The sequence below is a fragment of the Misgurnus anguillicaudatus genome, chromosome 5, assembly GCF_027580225.2.
Source record: "Misgurnus anguillicaudatus chromosome 5, ASM2758022v2, whole genome shotgun sequence".
Lineage (NCBI taxonomy): Eukaryota > Metazoa > Chordata > Actinopteri > Cypriniformes > Cobitidae > Misgurnus > Misgurnus anguillicaudatus.
This window is the reverse complement of record NC_073341.2, coordinates 39832783-39851784: the sequence shown is the minus strand read 5'-3', so window position 1 is coordinate 39851784 and position 19002 is coordinate 39832783. Positions and strand designations below refer to the sequence as shown.

Below are 19002 nucleotides of genomic sequence, written 5' to 3'. Positions count from 1 at the left end.
GCCCGTTTAGACAATGTGCTTAGATGGTTAAAATAGGGCCCTTAGTCACTTTGGATAAAAGTGTTTAAAATAAACTTACAATGATTGTCTATGGGGCAAGACATTGCACTGGGATAATCGTCCACCCCTTTACACATTACGCTTTCACACAACGTGAGCTAGAACGCTATTAAAAAATTTAACAGATGAGGGGAGATCACACTATTAATCAGTCAAGAGGACACGGATATGAGCCAAATCAGATCATTCAAAACGGCCAAATATCAGCCTATTAATCGTCCTGGCAGATAGATCACTCCATCACTAATTTTTATTACAGTAATAACACACACTGGTCCTGTAACAGAGAGAAGTGCAAATGAGATAAAGACTAAGAGGAGGCACAGGGCTCCATATAAAACAAAGCTTGCTGCAGTCACACGTAGCTAACCTCACAAGGCCAAACCTCTTCTGCAAAACGCCTGGTGGTTCTGTAACATAAATGGTCCAGTAACTGCTCAAATTGACTGAAAGAGCGTCTAAATGACCATCAATTTTTTATCAATGATTTATTCATGCCATTTAGAGACAGGGTTATCTGAGATGTTGCATTCCAATAAATGTACACATAAAAATCTGTGCGCCTTCTCGCAGAAATTGCACAAAGCCAACCAATCAGTAAAGAGCTATTTAATCGAGATATAACTCATAGTTTCACATGCAAAATGCACCAGGCGGATATTGGGTGGTCCTTGCAGTCTGAGGTTGATAATATAACCCCCCCAACAAACCTTGTTATATCTGGAGATCATGTAACATTCACAAGTTTATTAGCCCTTGTTTTTTTTTTTTTGCCTACTGCAAAGTGCTTTTCAAGTGCACCTGAGAACGGTGGCACAAAAATAGCAGCATTAAAAATAGGACCAATAAAACATTTATAGGGACATTATACAAGATTGTGCATGGACACAAGTTCAGAAACAAAAATAGAAGCAACTGCAATAAAACGAGGAATTAAAAACACGACAATGCATATGCATGAGCCCAACAAACATTTATTTCAAACTTGGCTGTAAAAATTATTATAAGTATATTAGCAGCGGACAAGTTGCAATTTTAGGACCGTTGCATTTCAAGTTTACATAAAATATTCACGACGGCGAGCAAATTTGATCGCAAAAAGCAACATTTGTTTATTTAATATATTTAAAATCTACACAAATCTAATGTTACCATATTCCCCTAATAAATTAAAGGTGCCAAATAATAAATTGTAATAATCTGTTAAATTGTTCTCTGATATCTACTTAGAAGGTTTGTGGCTTTATTAAGTGCAAAAATTATCAAGAGTCAGTTTTACATGTCCATTTACAACCCTAGGATTTGTCTTTATAATGAAATGGTCTATTATTACCTTTTTTAAAAGGGTCATGAATAATAATGTTAAGCTCTGCTCTGATTGGCTGTTTCTCCTTCAGTAGCTCTGTGTGTGTGTAAACAGATCTTATATTTGAGTCTGTATCAGATGAAGACACAGATTTTGAGGAATAATCAATTGTTTGGAGATTGTTAATGAACGTTTCTGATTGGTAAGTTTGTGTTTTTTTTTTTCAGTTTGGACCTGCAAAACGAAACTGTAATGTCAATAGTAGAACTTCAGGCTAAACGCTAACATATAGCATTAACTAGCATATAACGCTAACTCAGCAGTCACAACTTTGTTTTTAGCATTGTAACCTCATTGTACTTAATTTAATGTTGTGATGTACATTTCAGGTGTAACGTCACAGTTGGTGTTATGTTGAGATTGGTCTGTTTTCCAGCTGTCTTTTGCATGCACAATGTTTACATAAGAAGGAAAAAACAATTGTGTTTAAGGCTCACGATATATCTTATTATTCATCTATGCCGAGGTAAATACTGTTTTCCATTTAACAGCGCCTTTAAAGTGTAAAACTCCTCAAAGGGGACATAGAAGCGAAGAAGTGAAAGACAAATTTTGTTCATTTATGTGGCTGTCAGTTTTCTGTAGACTAAAAGCCAGAATGGAAATGTCTAACAGTAGACATCATCAGTTAGTCTATAGCATTCAGAAAACAAGCATGGACAGCAGAGATAAAGAGAGAGATGCTTACCTCTTCGGCTGTCCATGACGTACGTCTCGATGATGGCGCTCTTTTTACAGATGTCATCGGCCATTGAGGCACAGCTGACCTCCAAGTGTTTGACCTAAACACAGAGCACACAGATAAGATCTGATGCACGTCACAGCTTTACAATCGTGAAGTTGCAGCTGTGATCACTGCCAGCTAACACAACAACGACAACATCGCTGACAGGAAACTAGTTATTTTGTGGTTTGGATGCTAACAGAGAAATATCTCAAAGAGATGCAATATTCTGTCATCATTTACTCCGTTGTAAACCTGCATGAGTTTCTTTATTTAGGTTGAACACAAAAGAAGATATTTTAATAAATGATGTTAACCACACATTTGACGGTATACATTGACTTCCATAGTAGGAAAAACAAACACTATAGAAGTGAATTGGTACTGTGCGCTTACCATCATTTATCAAATATCCTCTTTTTTATTCAACATAAATAAAATCATACAGATTTAGAACAACATAAGGAAAATGAAATGACACATTTTCAAATTTTGGGTGAACTATCCCGATACTTTCAACTTAAAGTCTATGTACTGAATCTCTGGCCTGATGTCCATTAAAACATCTCATATGTTTGCACTGGACAAATCTGCTGTCACTTCAGGGGCGTTCAAAGATTTCAAAGATGTTTAAAGATTTTTGAGCCAGGTAGATTTTTGCATGCAACCTTAAAATCAATTAAGCATCTATTCATCTTCTACATGCTTTTATAGGCAAAATATTTTCATTTCTTCACTTCTATGAGATTTTCACTGTTTTAATTACGTTCTTCACTCTGGACGCAATTAATTAAATATTTATATTAAAAACCTAGACGCAATAGGCACTGGCGCCATAATCTGTGAATGGTCGCGAGCTCATTGGTGCATTTTGTTATATAAAAAAAACACTTCCAAAATGCATTACCGCAATGATCAATGTAACATAACGGTCAAATATGTAAAAATGCGGTTCTCTAAAAACCATCTGATATAAATAGATTTTTATTGTTGTTTTAAATTGTATGCTTAGTGTGCAATTAAAATGAAACTAAAATGGCACAAATAGGGGGCGTGTACACCAAAGCGTTTACCCCGTCGTACATTTTCAATTGTTTCCAATCGAAGTGCCGCTCTTTCAGCTTGTCAATGTCACTTCTCACTTGGCCGTCCAATCACAGTAGAAGAGTGGCAGGACAAATATCACAACAACCAACCGGCGCATCTTTCAACGACATCATAGCAGCCAAATCGTTTAGCTGGAAAAAAAACACTGACATTCGCCCACAGTCGGTGTCTGACTGGCACTTTCAGCCATTTTTAAATACTTTGGTTTACACGCCCCCTTAAGTAGAATTAAACAGTTGGTGTAAATAAATATTAAGGCCATTTCAAAAGTAGCTTCTTCCAATATTTCAATTTTTTTTACTTTTAATGTCTGTGCACACTGTGTCCCCTTAAACAAAAAAATAAAAATAGTATACCTAAAAATAGTGTTTTTGTTTTTAGTTGAAGTGTAACCATAATAAAAACATGTTTTATGAGGCTTGTGTGATTCTCCAGATGCCTTGAGTTAAAAATTACAACACTTTAATAGATATTGAATTAGTTTATGACATAACATGTTTATAAGGACTGACATTGGCACGTATAGACTCTTGTCTCTTTTAAAGCTGAAGTAAAGATGTTACTTGTCAAAGCTCTAACTACACAACTCTATTCCAATAGTTACTGTACAAGACCGATCGATTAAAATGTGAAAACGTCAATATCTGCATGAATATTTCACGATCCAAAAACACAATTCTGCACTTACAGCTCTCTGTGGATTACACGGCCGAATGCCTGAATGGTTGCTGCAGTATATGTGCTGTAAATCTAGGCTTCTCTACTATGCTAAACTTTTCTGAGTAAAATGAGACTGCGGTGACTGGTTAACCCAAATGCCATACCTTCTCCTCCAGCATCCATTTCTCCTGCTGGACCTCGGCAAGTCTCTGGAAGAGCTCGCTAACCTCATCGTCTGAAAGGTCAGCCGGTCGCTGTGATTGAGGACTGCTGGTATTGGACTGTGGAAGGAGAAAAAGCAAACCTTGTTTAGGTGTCTATAACAACTATTATAGTACGGACCATCATACGATGACTGTTAAATCTGCTGGTCCACTTTAGGTTTATTTTACCTGAAGAAAGAAAATGCAAATTTTTCTCCGATCAAACAATCTTAAAATGTGAAAGTTACATGGAGCTACCAAAGCAGGGAAACAAGCTGTTGTCCAATAAAAGTCCAAGGAATGATTTCCATCACCTTCCCAATCACATGAAAATGCTACTTTATACCTTATGCACATGTTTGTTCCTGTCAGGCCATTTCAAGGAGAACCTCAGCCTATTTTCTAACCTGAAGAAGGTCACCTCTTAAACGTCCCTGTGCGTTTGCTCTCTGGTCTCCTGAGGCTCACTGTCCGTCAGGCTTAATAAATCAGATTCTCTTACTAAAGATGATGACAATTAAATACATCTTATGCATGACTTTGTTTCCCTCCATTATGTTTTAAATTGATGGTTCAAATTAGGAACCTAGACATCGCTGTGCTTTTGATAAATGCATTTGAAGGTCTACTAGATTTTTTACAAAGGCTGTCAACTTCTGCTTAAAAATGTACTGTATTGTAATTATTCACATGATATGCAGATTAAATAGTAGAATTAATCAAATCATTGCACACAGCCAGAGATGGGCACAAATACATGGAAATAAAACACAAATACAAAATACTCTGAGGAAAAATTACTAAAATACAAATACTGGGTGGAAAATGTATTTGAATACAAAATACATTATTTTGTGTTTTGAAAATACACAAAATACATTGACCACGACCTTATTCCATAAAAGTCACTAAGTTGTACAGCTGCAGCTTATGTGCATGGGTGGCGTGCCAGTATTTTATGTATTTTGAAAATACAAAAATACTCATCTTAAAGGGATACTTCGGCCAAAAATGATATTAAACTCCATGATTTGCTCACAGCGGGGCCGTCCGAGATGCATGTGTCCATCATTTTTCAGACAGGCATATTTTCAGTTATTTTAGAAAATGTCTTATATCTTTCAGCTGCTAAACAGTAAAGTTACGGGGTCCACGTCCTTCAAGTCCAAAAAATGTGCATATATCCTTCCCCAAAGAAATCCAAATGGCTCCAGGAGGATAAACAAAGGTCTTCCGAGGTTAATCCGCGCGGTGTTGTTGTAGAAATATCCATATTTAAAACTTTATAAACAAAAATAACTACCTTCCAATAGTGCCGCCATCTTAGACTCATCTGTATTCAGAGTATTAGTGTATTGTAAGCACTTTTTCTTAATGACTTATGACAAATTCGGAGGGCGGGGGCACAGAGCAGCAGCAGAGAAACCTCCGTAAGCTGCGTAAGCTCTCATCCTGAATGCGGACGTGACTAAGATGGCGACATTACCGGATGCGAGCTATTTTGGTTTATAAAGTTTTAAATGTGGATATTTCTACAACAAAACGACGCAGATTACCCTCAGAAGGCCTTTGTTTATCATCGTGGAGTCGTTTGTATTTATTTTTTTGGACTTGCAAGGATGTGGACCGCATAGCTTCACATTTGATTAACTGAAAGATCTAAAACATTTTCTAAAATAACTGAAAATGTATTCGTCTGAAAATGATGGACATATGCATCTCGAACGGCTTCGGGGGGAGTAAATCATGGGTTTAATATCATTTTTGGCCGAACTATCCCTTAAAAGGGGACGTTTCACAAGACTTTGTTTAAAATGTAAAATAAATCTTTGGTATCCCAAGAAGACATATGTGAAGTTTTAGCTCAATATACCCCACAGATAATTTATTATAACATTACCATTTTGTAGGCGTGAGCAAAAATGTGCAGTTTTGGATGTGTCCTTAAAATGCAAATGAGCTGATTTCTGCACTAAATGTCAGTGCTGTGGTTGGATAGTGCAGATTAAGGGGCGGTATTATTTCAATGGCTTATTTTTTCACAGAGAATGGTTTACCAAAACTAAGTTACTGGGTTGATCTTTTTCACATTTTCTAGGTTGATAGAGGCACTGGGGACCCAATTATCTCACTTAAACATGAAAAGAGTCAGATTTTCATGATATGTCCCCTTTAAATATATTTAAAATGCATAAATACAAATCACATAATTTTTCCCCTAAAACATTTCAAATAAAAAAAATATTTTATTATACGTAGTATACAGGGTTTCCACACCTTAGTTAACTTCTTCAAGGACCTTTCAAGGAGTTTCCAGGTCTAATACCCTCAAATTCAAGGACTAAATGTGGGGACTCATTTCAAGTGAGATCAAGGTTACATTGTGTTACCTTTTAAGATACATTGTTACTGTTCCCTTTTGAGGGAACTCGCGCTGCGTCACTGTGGTGACACTTTGTGGACGCCTCCAGGGGTAAGAGCGTCCAAATGTGTATATCAAATTCAACCAATGGTGAGGCTTAACGACAAAGACAGGGTGACACGGGAGCCAGGAATTATATCGCTATCTGAAATATTGCCAAAGACGGCGTTACAGGGACACAGGTAGTATGGCAAGGGAGACGCAGCGTCTCGTTACCTTCTCAGAGAACAACAGTTACATACGTAACCCGAGACGTTTTCATGTGTCAAACACAAAGGACAAAATTAGGCTTGTTTGACAAAGATAATGCACTAGAGAAGGGGTTTTCACATTTTTATCGATAGCGAGAGAACCATTTTTTAATATATATTATAAATAGTAATTGTGATATTATAAAGACAGCAAATTGATAACAAACGTAAAAAAATTTACACATAGGCTTTCATAACTTTTGCTTTGTCTTTTTTCTCTTTAAATTTTCTGGGGGACTCCGGATCTCAGTATGAAAACCCCTGCACTAGAACACACTTGCGTGCCCTCAATTAACTCCCAGCATGTCACGTCAAACAATTTTCGCTCCCATTTATTCACCAGCAGACTGTATTTATGGAATTTCATCAGATTGTGGACAGAAAAGCAATGGAGCCCTGGGAGCTGAAAAGAAAACGCATCAAGTGTGGAGACAGCACTCATATAGTTCACGGGATCTACCTTATTGGTGCTGGGTGCGGACGCTCCATCTTTCATGATCTCCCTATAGCTGAAAGAAGAAATGCTGCTGCTGTCACCGGTCTGCTGCGTACGGCTCGGGGAACTGATTTCTGACAACACCAACTCCTCCAGACCTGCACACATACAGACAGGAAGATTTGAAGATGCGACAGTGGGCTTCCTCAGAAACAGATGGAATCTGAAGGCACCTTCTGGATCTCTGCAGGCTGGATTAACACATGGCAAAATGTGTGAGGAGGAGATAAAACTACTACACACTTATTGGTATCTAAATGCATTATCAAAATGAATCATCATCATGATAATAAAAATAAACACTCAGCAGGTGGGAATGTGTAGGATGGCTGTCGTTCTGCTGAGCTTGTAGATTCCATGTGGTCTTAGTTATCTTAACTTTGTATGTTCTGTTGCTTTAACCAAGTTCTCTAGAGATAACAATTTTAGTAAGTGAATGTTAGAAGTTGAAGTTAAAGCTTTTTTTACTTTCGTTTTTATTGTCTGGTGTACATCGCGCTAAACTATATCAATATAACGAAAACAAGGCCCCTAAAATGGAAAGAGTTGTTTGATTTATGCTTACGACTTTTGATGTTTTTACTTCGTTTTGATTTTTTCCAACAAGAAAAGATAAATTGCACACATTTTCTGCAACGTCTGAATATAAAATATATGTAAAGGTGTAGGAAAATTATTTTAAATCAGATACTTAAAGGGGTTGAAGTTCAGTTAAGGTGCTGAATAAAGTCCGGGGTATACCTTTTTTCCACGTCCGGCTTGCGTGCGCACTCGTCCGCTCAACTTTCCAAGTATACTCCCCACGGCTACACGCAGATGGCCGCGTTTGACACTTTACGCAATACAAATGATTTCTTATTCAAATTATTACTTTACCAGGCTGTAAGGGCAGTGTGTAAATGCTGTCTATTTCCTTTGTATAATTGTTTATAGTGGAGTGCCCTGTCTAAATATTTTCACGCGCATGCGCTGTTGTACGCGGACTGTACGCGCACTGTCCGACCGCGGACCCTCCTGATGACGAAAATGACGTCATGCATCCCTAGTCCCTAGTATACTTTCGGCTTAAGGAGAAGAAAGCCCGATAGGTTTTCAATCAGAGCTTTAAAAGACAATACTTCCAGAAAAACGCAGTTTTTTTGTGATTGTTGCGGCATGTTTTCTTAAAAAATGCGATGGAATATGCAGGATATGCATATTCGTGCAAAAACCGCGCGGACGTGCAAAAACCGCGCAAACTTGCAAAAACCGCGCAAACGTGCAAAAATCGCGCAAACGTGCAAAAACCGCGCCAACTTGCAAAAACCGCGCAAACTTGCAAAAACCGCGCAAACTTGCAAAAACCGCGCAAACTTGCAAAAACCGCGCAAACTTGCAAAAACTGTTTGCAGCTTTTAAATGATGTTCACGTCGCACAATTACGTCATTTCCTAACATCCCCATGGCAACAGGCATCATGGCTGCGCATGTGTGAAGTAAATGCAATATTTTTCAACTTTCTGCTAAGATCTTGCGGCATGTTTTCTTAAAAAAATGTGATGGAATATGCAGGATATTTATGCAATTTTATGCAATGAAACTTGCAAAAACTGCGCGAACTTGCAAAAACTGCGCGAACTTGCAAAAACTGTTTGCAGCTTTTCAATGATGTTCACGTCGCGTAATTACGTCACTTCCTAACATTCCCATGACAACAGGGGACATGGCTGCGCATGTGTGAAGTAATGCAACATTTTTAAACTTTCTGCTAAGATATATATGACTTTTTGCTACGAACATGCGGGGATTATGAAATCATGCAAGCCTGCATATTTTGCGAGCAGAAATCTGCAATTTATGCGACAAAAGTGCGACAATAAATATGCGGACTTTGGCTGATAATGCATTGAATCATGCATAATCGCGTTTTTCTGGAGGGACTGAAAAGAAAGTAAAATAAGTAAAAGCCATTAATAATATCTTTTTTAAATTATCTTTCATCTCTTTTCTAAGTTTGAGCCCATAAACTACTATCAGTAAGCGTGTGTATGTGTACTTATGGACTTTAAATCCTTCTGACCTCTTGACAAACATAAAGCTCCTACTTTAAAATGTCTGATTCTAAACTTTCTGTAGAGCAACCATTAAACATTTACAGTCGTTTAAATTATAAATGCCGCAAAAGAGGAGTGCCCTGGCATGGCCAACAGTCTACAGAGAGAAAATGCACGTATGCATGGATCTGTAGCAGTATTTTTAGAGGGGGGATCCATCAAATATTTAAAACCCCCGGCTTTGGCTCCTTGCTGTGTGTTGGGTTCATCCTCACACGAGTCACCGTTTAAAAAATGTCCCTTTGAAGTGGGGACATTGTGTTGATTTGAGTCAATGTAAAACATAAACACCCAGGTACTAAAAAGAGTCTGAGTTCAAGGCATGTTGGAAGTACCATACAAGTTTTCCACTCACAAAATATTCAGGATTAAAAATGACTTACCTGGAATATTTAAAGAGATAATTCTGTTATCATTTACTCACCATTATGTTGTTATAAATCTGAAATGAGTTTCTTTAATCTGTTGAACACGAATTGAACCTACTGACTTCCATAGTAGAAAAAACAAATACCATGAACAAATACCATTATTTATTAAATAATCTTCATTTGTAGTGACCTGCAGTGAGGACGCGCCCATCCGCTTCCTCATTCATGCTTAGCTCTGCATATTTACATCTCTGCTTGAAATGTTTCATGTCGTCCATGTCTGATGTAACAGCAGCTGAACAGCTTATGTCCTATATTCATCATATTGATTTATCAGCTGAAAAAAGGTGAATTAAATTGTGATTCAAACATAAGAGTTTGTACCTGTACGAGTCTTAGTGTTGGTTAGGATCTCCTGCAGACGCTCTTGAAGTTTATCTGCTCGTTTTCTCTCCAAATGAAGTTGTCTTTTCAAGTCTTTCAGCTGTGAAAGAAAAGAGAGTTTTTGTAAATACATGGATTTTATAGAAATATTTTTACATTAACCTATATGATGTAAAGAACATTCTGTGAAAATATAACCTAGGTATCTTTAAAGGTGCCAAAGAATGCATTTTAATAATCTGTTAAATTGTTTTTTTGACATCTACATAGAAGGTTTGTGGCTTTATTTAGTGCAAAATTATCCAGAAATGATTTTAAATGTCAATTTACAACCATAGGATTTGTCTTTATAATGAAATCGTCTATTATTACCTTATTTGAAAGAGTCATGAATAATAATGTTGAGCTCTGCTCTGATTGGCTGTTTCTCAGAGCAGCTCCAACAGTAGCTCTGTGTGTGTGTAAACAGATCTTATGTTTGAATGTGTATCAGATGAAGAGACAATAGTTTGGAGATTGTTAATGAACGTTTCTGATTGGTAAGTTTGTGTTATTTCAGTATGGACCTGCAAAACGTAACTGTAACGTCAATAGTAGAACTAAACGCTAGCATATAGCATTAAATAGCATAACGCATTAACTAGCATATAGCGCTAACTCAGCAGTCACAACTTTGTTTTTAACATTGTAACAACATTGTATTTATTTTAATGTGTAATTTAATGTTGTGGTGTACATATCGACTGTACTTGTTAATGCTGCCCAAAACTACAGTTTAATTTGTAGGCATTTTGTGTAATGTTGATGAAAAACAGCTATTAAAGCGTTCTTTTTTAGCCAGATGATAAGAATTAACATAATGAAAACTTCTTTTGAAGCACTTGGCATGTGATTTCATCCAAAAATGAATTTAAAGTATACATTACCCAAATTCCCTAGAAATGTGTTCCTATGGATGTGCCGACTATACACTTTTAAAATTTAATTGGTGGTGGGTTGTCTGAATGACCAGTGAGTTATAAATGGTTATACCGCAGGGCTATGGAATGCTTTATTCTGATTGGCTGAGAAATGTTCAATGGGTATGCATTGTTTTTTAATAAATGACCACCAGAGCAATGTCCGCTTGGCGTCGTGCCGCATTTCCACCTTGGGTGTGCATTATATTAGAATAATTCAACGGCCCATCATACAATTCAATTTTATTTATATAGCGCTTTTCACAAATGTTAATTGTTTCAAAGCAGCTTTACATTAAGAGATGTAGGGAAAGCATAGAAAAGTGAGTGAATTAATAATGTAACGTATACAGTAAAGTATTAAGTTAAGCCAATTGTGGCGGACTCTCCAGGGGATGAAAAAACCCCTAGGAGAAAACCCTCCTGGCTAGTCCAGGGGGAAAACTCCTAGGAGGAGAAAAACCCCTGAGAGAGAGATATTCATTAGTGAAGACAGAATTAAATTTCCAACATTATATTCTGTTTTCCCCATAATCACCTCACCTCATGAATTATGACTCTTAAGCATGAACTTTCCAAAAAGGACCTAAGAGACACCTTTTATAACCTAACAATCATTGCTAAAAAAACCTAACCAAATCTTTACATCAAATATTTTTTATTTATAGAGGCAAAATTCTGGAGAGCTTCTTTAGACGGAAACAGAGGAAGACACAATCGACTAACTGTCTGAAAGCTGATAGACAGTGATGATAGGACAGGACAGAGCATTGATAAAAGTCCTTATCAAAGAAAGGTCTCTTTTAAGGTCTTTAGGGCAGAGAGGTGTGCTGGCCTTCGCCTGGGACTATATTAATTCACTTTCTGGGAAATGGAGAGAAGAAAAGCCCTGACTCATCTTTTTCCTAGCTGTTTGAAGGGCTTTACTTACCGCTGAACTGCCTTTTTTCTCCAGGATTCTCTGTCCATCCACTACATCTTTGATTTCCTGAAATACACAAATGTTACAGAAGTTTGGCATATATCCTCATTTTAAGACCAACGTTTAAATTCATTTCAAAGTTACAGCTTTATCAACCAGTTTGTATTTCATGAACACATTTCAGTGTTTAATATATTTTCAATTTTCAGATTTGATACATTTAACATTATGTCATCATTGAAGACTAAAATACAAAGGGGTGGTTTCCCGGACAGGGATTAGCTTAAACCAGGACTAGGCCTTAGTTTAAATAGAAAATATAAGTAAGGGATAATGTAGAGGCAGCCGGTAGTTATTGGAAAATAAGCCCCGACAGTGTGATCAGGACCCGTGTGATCAGGACCCGACGCGAAGGTATCACACTGAAGGGGCTTATTTCCCAATAACTACCGGCTGCCTCTACATTATCCCGCTTATTACACGGCTACTTGCTACATAAGAAAAAAAACTGGACATGAATATGAATTTGAAACATTTTATTGGCATATTTGTTTTAAATTAACATTTTTATCCTTCCGCGAAACTTTGCACAGATGCATAAAATGATCGTAATACCTTATTAAGATCCGCTGCTTCATACTTGTCTGTCTCCATTTTTTTTCTCATTTAGCCAGTCTTTGAGAAGTTTTAATCCCCATTCTGTATTTTTTTGTGTGTTGGCTTTGTAGCTGTCATGCTCTATTTTGTCAAGTTCAGTCTCAGTAAGCTCTCTGTGTCTTGTCGTTTTTCGTTCTTCTATGCACTGTTTAAATGTTTTGTTTTTTCCGTAAAACACGGAGGGATTTAAAACATACAAGTAGTCCGGCTATGCGTTATTACTTTGGAGCGGTTATTATTTGAAAAGAACGAACCTGCAAATGTCTCAACTGACCAATCAGAAACAAGCATTCCAGAGAGCCGTGTAATTACTAGTTTTAACAAACATGCCTTACTAAAAACATTACTTGTGTGCATTTTGAGGCAAAACAAAGGGCACTGATGTATTTTAAGATAAGTGCAAGTTGTTTTCAGTTTGGAAAGCTCTTACATTTATTTTAGTCTAGGAGTAGCTTAATCCCTGTCCGGGAAACCGCCCCAAAAGGTCTTTAAGCATCCGTTACCAGAACAGTTCATTTTAACGTTGGAATACGTTTTTTAACCGTAAATTTTTTTTAATTTCAATTACATTTATAAATGTTGTGTGATTTTTTAGCTTACAAAATGTTAAATTAACATGATTTATAAAGTGATTGGATTAGTTAGCTTTCTTGAACAAACTTCTGAAATGGGATTGTCGGACTGTTGGAAATTAGTTGTGTTTGCACTGCACCAACAAACTGATCAGACAAACATTAGCAATGTGAATTAGCCAACAACGCTAACTTACGCAAACACATATACCATCATAAGCAGGGTTCACAAAATCGCAAGCCTGACATCCCGGGGCTATTGTGCCTTGCAGTATATATATATACATATATATATATTTCATATTTTATATATTTATGTATATAAAAAAGTGATGAAGGTATTTAGCATATATTAAACAATTTGATCCCAAACATTAAAAGTGTTACTAAAATTTGAACATAACAGGAGGGTTAAATCACATTTAAACGCGTTCTTGCGTTTACTTTCACTTTCCATTCGTGATAGCGCAAAGCCGCAAACTGTACAAGCAAGCAAGCAGTACTGATTTGTCATTGACGATCTGTATCTGTGTGCAAATTTCCTTCAACATCATCCCGTCAGTCATTAATTATCCTCACATAAAAAATCAAATATCCCGCAGCAAGTTTAAAAGTGATATAGATTGCATGTGCAATGAAGAGAATTGCGAAAAAGCTACAGTATACTGTATGTGTCTTGTCTCAATTTTCTACGTATATATAATAGTAACGTCTTTTTTATTCGGGCTACTTGCATATATTTTGGGCTACCAAAAACTGAAGAGTGCCTGTCCAAAAGGCTACCAGGGATTTTGAAATTTTGCGAGCACTGGAAAGGTCAGTCATAGTAAAAAAAATCTAATGGTTAGATGACACCATCAAACAGCAGCTTTGTTGCTCTAAAAAGAGTCACATTGCAGACGAGCAGCCAGCAACAAATGAGCGATACTGAGTTTAGACACACACATTAACAGTCCAACAATCCCATCATCCTATTGTTAAGTTACATTTGAAATTACCGGTGAGCTCCAACCATTACACCCCCATAATATCATCCATCTGAGTGTTGCTTTATTTAGCATCTTAAAACACACGCTTTCTCATCACACTGAGGATCAGACACTCCAGTACAGCCATGAGGAAACCAGCAGACACACACACACGTACGTGCGCACGCACACACACCTGTTTCAGTTTGCCGATTGTGTTGTTGAGATCTTCTCTCTCCTTCTCCAGCTCTGTCACTTGCTGTTTGACAGCATCCACCTCTGCAGCTTTAGCCTGAATGGAGGAGGAATGAAAACATGTTCTTAAATAAAATCAGTCTGTCTGCATACACAACTTCAACATAAATGGACTCTATTTACTTGCTTAAAGTCACTAATAAACAGTTTTCCTTTTTGTTGTCCCCTTTTTTTATGAGGTCATCTATAAGGCAAATCTGGATGCCCAATTCCAATTTGTTGCCTGTATCCGATTTTTTAGACAACCTGCTTACATCATCTTTTAAAAGCGACTCGTATCCAATATCAGCATTTACACTTAACACTTGGCAAAACAATTCAAGGTAAACATACTGACCCAGAACAGCTTAAACTACAGAGAAAGTAAAATGCCGCGATATGCAGGGTTCCAACCCCTTTGTTAACTTCAACTTCAAGAAACTTTCAAGGACTTTCCAGGTCCAATACACTAAAATTCAAGGACTAAATGTTGGGACACATTTCAAGTGACAGCAAGGTAACATTGTGTTCCCTTTTGAGATACATTGTTACAGTTGCCTTTCGAGGGAACTTGCGCTGCGTCACTGCGGTGACACTTTGGGGACGCATCCAGGGGTAAGAGCGTCTGAATGTGTATATCAAATTTAACCAATGGTGAGGCTTAACGTCAAAGACAGGGTGACGCGGGAGCCAGAAAGTATATCACTATCTGAAATATTGCCAAAGAAGGCGTTACAGGGACGCAGGAAGTATGTCAAGGGAGTCGCAGCGTCTCGTTCCCTTCTCAGGGAACAACAGTTACATACATAACCCGAGACGTTTTCATGCGTCAAACACAACTATGCCAAAAAGCATTTTGGTATGAATCAACATTCGCATACAGAAGATATAAGCATTTAAAGCATACATGGGCAATATACAGCCCGGGGGCCGGATCCGGCCCGCATAGTGCTTCAATCCGGCCCGCGCGATGCACTCGCAAATTAGATGAAACTGTCATGCCGTGTTTCCATACATTGATTTAGCAGTGACAGAATCAACACTGGCTGCCACATAGATTTTTCATGATTCCCATTTACACTTTTTTTACCATTTAAAACGTCTTAATTCATTGCAGCGAGCACTCAGCGCTCTCTCTCTCTCTCTCTCGTTACGTGCAGCGCCTCAACAGCCCCTCCCCTCTCTCATGTAGCATTCAGCGCAGCTCTCTCACATAACAGTGAAAAGTATTTTAACTACACGTTCCTGCGTGTACTTTCTTTTTCGCGTTAACGTCACGGATGTTATAACAGAGAAGACGGCTGATCATATTCATCATGACTTAACAAAAGGTTAGCAGTAGTGTTTCCCACAAATACCCGTTCTGGTGTGAGTCTGTGTCCGACCTCTCTCCCTACCTATGATGCGGTATGCCCATGCACATGTTCTGTAGTAACAGCAACCGTGTATTCTCTCAAATTTTTGAATTTGCAAGAAATTGTCTGCGATATACAATAAAACTACTACTCGTATTTAAAATAAAAAAGCGCACATGTAAATGTATGATGATTTTTTTCAGACGATGTTGCGTTTTTAGCAGCAGTTAAAGAAAGAGCTGGTTTGATTAAACAGAGTTACTGGGTCCTGTTTAGTCACTATTTTATAGACAACAGAACAGATAATATGTAAAAAAAAAAGCATTCAGTTGTGTTAAAATGCAATATAATGTGACAAATCAAAGAGTAAAACACGACGCAATGATGTCACATATATGCTAATCGGTGTGTGACGTCATCACCGCCACAGTCTCTCAAAATCCTGTGGGAAACACTGTGGTTGTCAATATAAAATAAAATATAAAAGAAATAATAATAATAATAAATCGTGTGTGTGTGTGTTGCTGTAGTATGAATGACAGTTGAACAATATGCAGGGTAAGAAATGAATCCTTAAATAATTTAACCCTTAAACAGGCAAGAGTGGAAAACGATGAGCAAAAAATCATTTCATGACATTTTTTGTATCATCTGGACTTATGTAATAGATATTCATTGGAATTTTTAAAATATTTGATATATTCAGGATTTTATGAGTTGTATCTCCCGGGATACATTGCCCTATTAAGGTATAAAAAAAGGATTAAGTCATCAAAATTTATTTTTTATTTGCAGCAAAAATTATGTGATTCTGACTTCCTCTCTTGCTCTAAAACATGCCATATATATTTTTTCATCCATTTTAAACTGTGTAAACAACAGGTTTACTAGTAACATTGCATGTAAATAACACAACTAAATGTAAGTAGGCCTAACTAAGAATGAGCAGTTTTTAAATGTCTTCATTGGCTTCGTTGGTGCTTTTTCTGCTCCACCTGCAAAAAATATATATTTTTTAGATAATACTAGTTTGGTAAATTATTTAAGAATTGATTAATTTTGCATACTACCTGAACTACCCCTCAATGTAAACTATATGTGTCTATATGTGTTTCATGCAGGGGCCTCTTATTGGCTGCAATTTAGAGGAATGCATGCCTAGCATGAGGAAAATTACCTACATTTCTTGGTTCTAATACACCACTGCACTTTCACAAAAAATTTCATCTTCATCACTTTTCTCAAAATCTGAAGAATTCATTGGTATTGGCTCTATAACTCATATTCCCTATCATTCCTTATACCATAAAATTAGCTGTTGTGAAGCCGCGAAAGAAAATATCCAGTTAAAAATGCTAAGATGCCGTCACCTAAATATACGAATATCAGTTTAACCTGCAAATTTGATCATTTATTACATTTTTCAACTCAAAATACAAAGATAGGCCATATTGTGGTTAATCCCTTTTTTATACCCTAATCAGGCAATGTATCTCAGGGGATACGTATATTTCAAAATGTGCTAAATAACAATATAAACATTATATAACCGAATTTTCTTCTTCAGCACCTTAAGACAATGCTCACAATTAATATTAGCAGTATTAATATTTTTTTTTAAAGAAGAAAAGTAAGATTAATATTCATTTTCTTACCACAAAATCTGACTGTCCTGCAAAACCGGTGGCCATGTTGGATTTAGGTCGGGCTGACCAATCAATAAAATAAACTTGAAGCAAATAATGTTACCCACATATTCAAGACAGACCAAGGTTTGATAACTGATAGAAGGATTTGGTTGAAAAATCTTTTTTATGCCCCAAACAAGACACTGAAGAGAGTGTATCCCGTGGTGCACGTTGCCTGTTTAAGGGTTAATCCAGTTATTGTAATGTTAGAGTAGCCTAGGTCAGACAGGCCTAGCAAAAATAAATATCAGTGCCCGTTTGCATGAAACTCCTTAGTTGAGGGTTTCCCTGAGGGAGAAAAAATCCCTGAGGTAAGGGATTTATTTAAGAGCGTTGCAACAAAGGTCTTAACTGTCACCCTTACCTAAGTGTTTATACTAAGTATTTTATGGTAGTCTCTGCCAAAACACGGCAGCGGAGACGCGGTTGCTATGGTTACAAAATCTCACAGCGGTAACAAATCAACGCACGCAGCTCAACAGACGGCGGATTTGTGTACAATGAAACATCGCAAATAACAGACTGTAAAGTGCCGCGTGTATAAAACCTCAAAGTAATTCAAACTGGAAACACTTAAGATTGACGGACGATCAAACCGCTATTCTCCTAATAAATGCGCATCTTTTTCTCTAGGTATTATTTCGATCGTTAGAAATGCGCGTTGGTACTTCATTTTCTTAAATAACCACAAAATCAGCCATCGCGTGTGATGTTAAGGGACCTGTTATAGTCCCTTAAGTTTTTAAGGGAAAATGTGACTTAAGGACTTTGTTGCAACGCATAGCAGAACTTAAGGTAATACTTTAGCATTTAAGGGTAAATACTTATTGACAGCCTTAAGGTTCACTTAAGGGTTTTTCTTGCAACCCAGTTTTCATTAAGGGCACCCTTAACCTTATATTTAAGGGATTTCTTAGCTTAAGGACTTTCATGCAACCGGGCACTGGCCTTGAAATAGGCTGTCAAAGTAACTGTAGAGTAGCCTTAATTAATAATTTTTTACCATTTAATCATGTAACTATGTCTAATTGCAGTTTTCCCAAGTGTGGCCCTCCGCTAACTTTGCCAAAGTAAATGTGTCTCTCAGGCTAAAACTGTTGCCCACCCCTGATTTAAAGTGAACAGTCAAGCACGTGTGCTAAAAAAGTCTAGAATTTTTTGATATTATCCTACACTACACAGGGAATAATAGTTTTTTTCCAGAAAACTTCTTGCATAAAATAGATTCAAGCACTTTCAATGACCTGTATCTATGTGTGTATATTTTCAAAAACTTCCCAGGGGCTTGAATTATTTTCCCCCCAGATTCACAAACTTTTAAGGATTTCAAGGACCCGTGGAAACCCTGAGTCATGTGATCGCGATTCGCGGGTGGTGTCCACCTGAGTTGACGTCATTCGCCAGTGTCACATTTTCAATGATGCATAACACATCTTGAGATGGTAATATCCGATCTGTCCGCTTACATTGTGGATGTGAATGCATGTATCCAATTTATTTCCACCTATGA

General features: G+C 37.2%; 1 protein-coding gene across 2 annotated transcripts in view; it reads right to left on the bottom strand.

Moving 5' to 3' along the window:
* Nucleotides 1-19002, bottom strand: part of gripap1 (GRIP1 associated protein 1) — a 71197-nt gene that overhangs the window by 26797 nt on the left and 25398 nt on the right. For both annotated transcript variants that reach the window (XM_055167693.2, XM_055167694.2), the window contains 6 exons: nt 14412-14507; nt 12028-12084; nt 10138-10237; nt 7254-7387; nt 4082-4198; nt 2115-2208 (listed from right to left, as the gene is read on the bottom strand). In XM_055167693.2, the coding sequence (XP_055023668.2) occupies nt 2115-2208; nt 4082-4198; nt 7254-7387; nt 10138-10237; nt 12028-12084; nt 14412-14507 (598 nt within the window). The remainder of the gene's footprint in view (nt 1-2114; nt 2209-4081; nt 4199-7253; nt 7388-10137; nt 10238-12027; nt 12085-14411; nt 14508-19002) is intronic.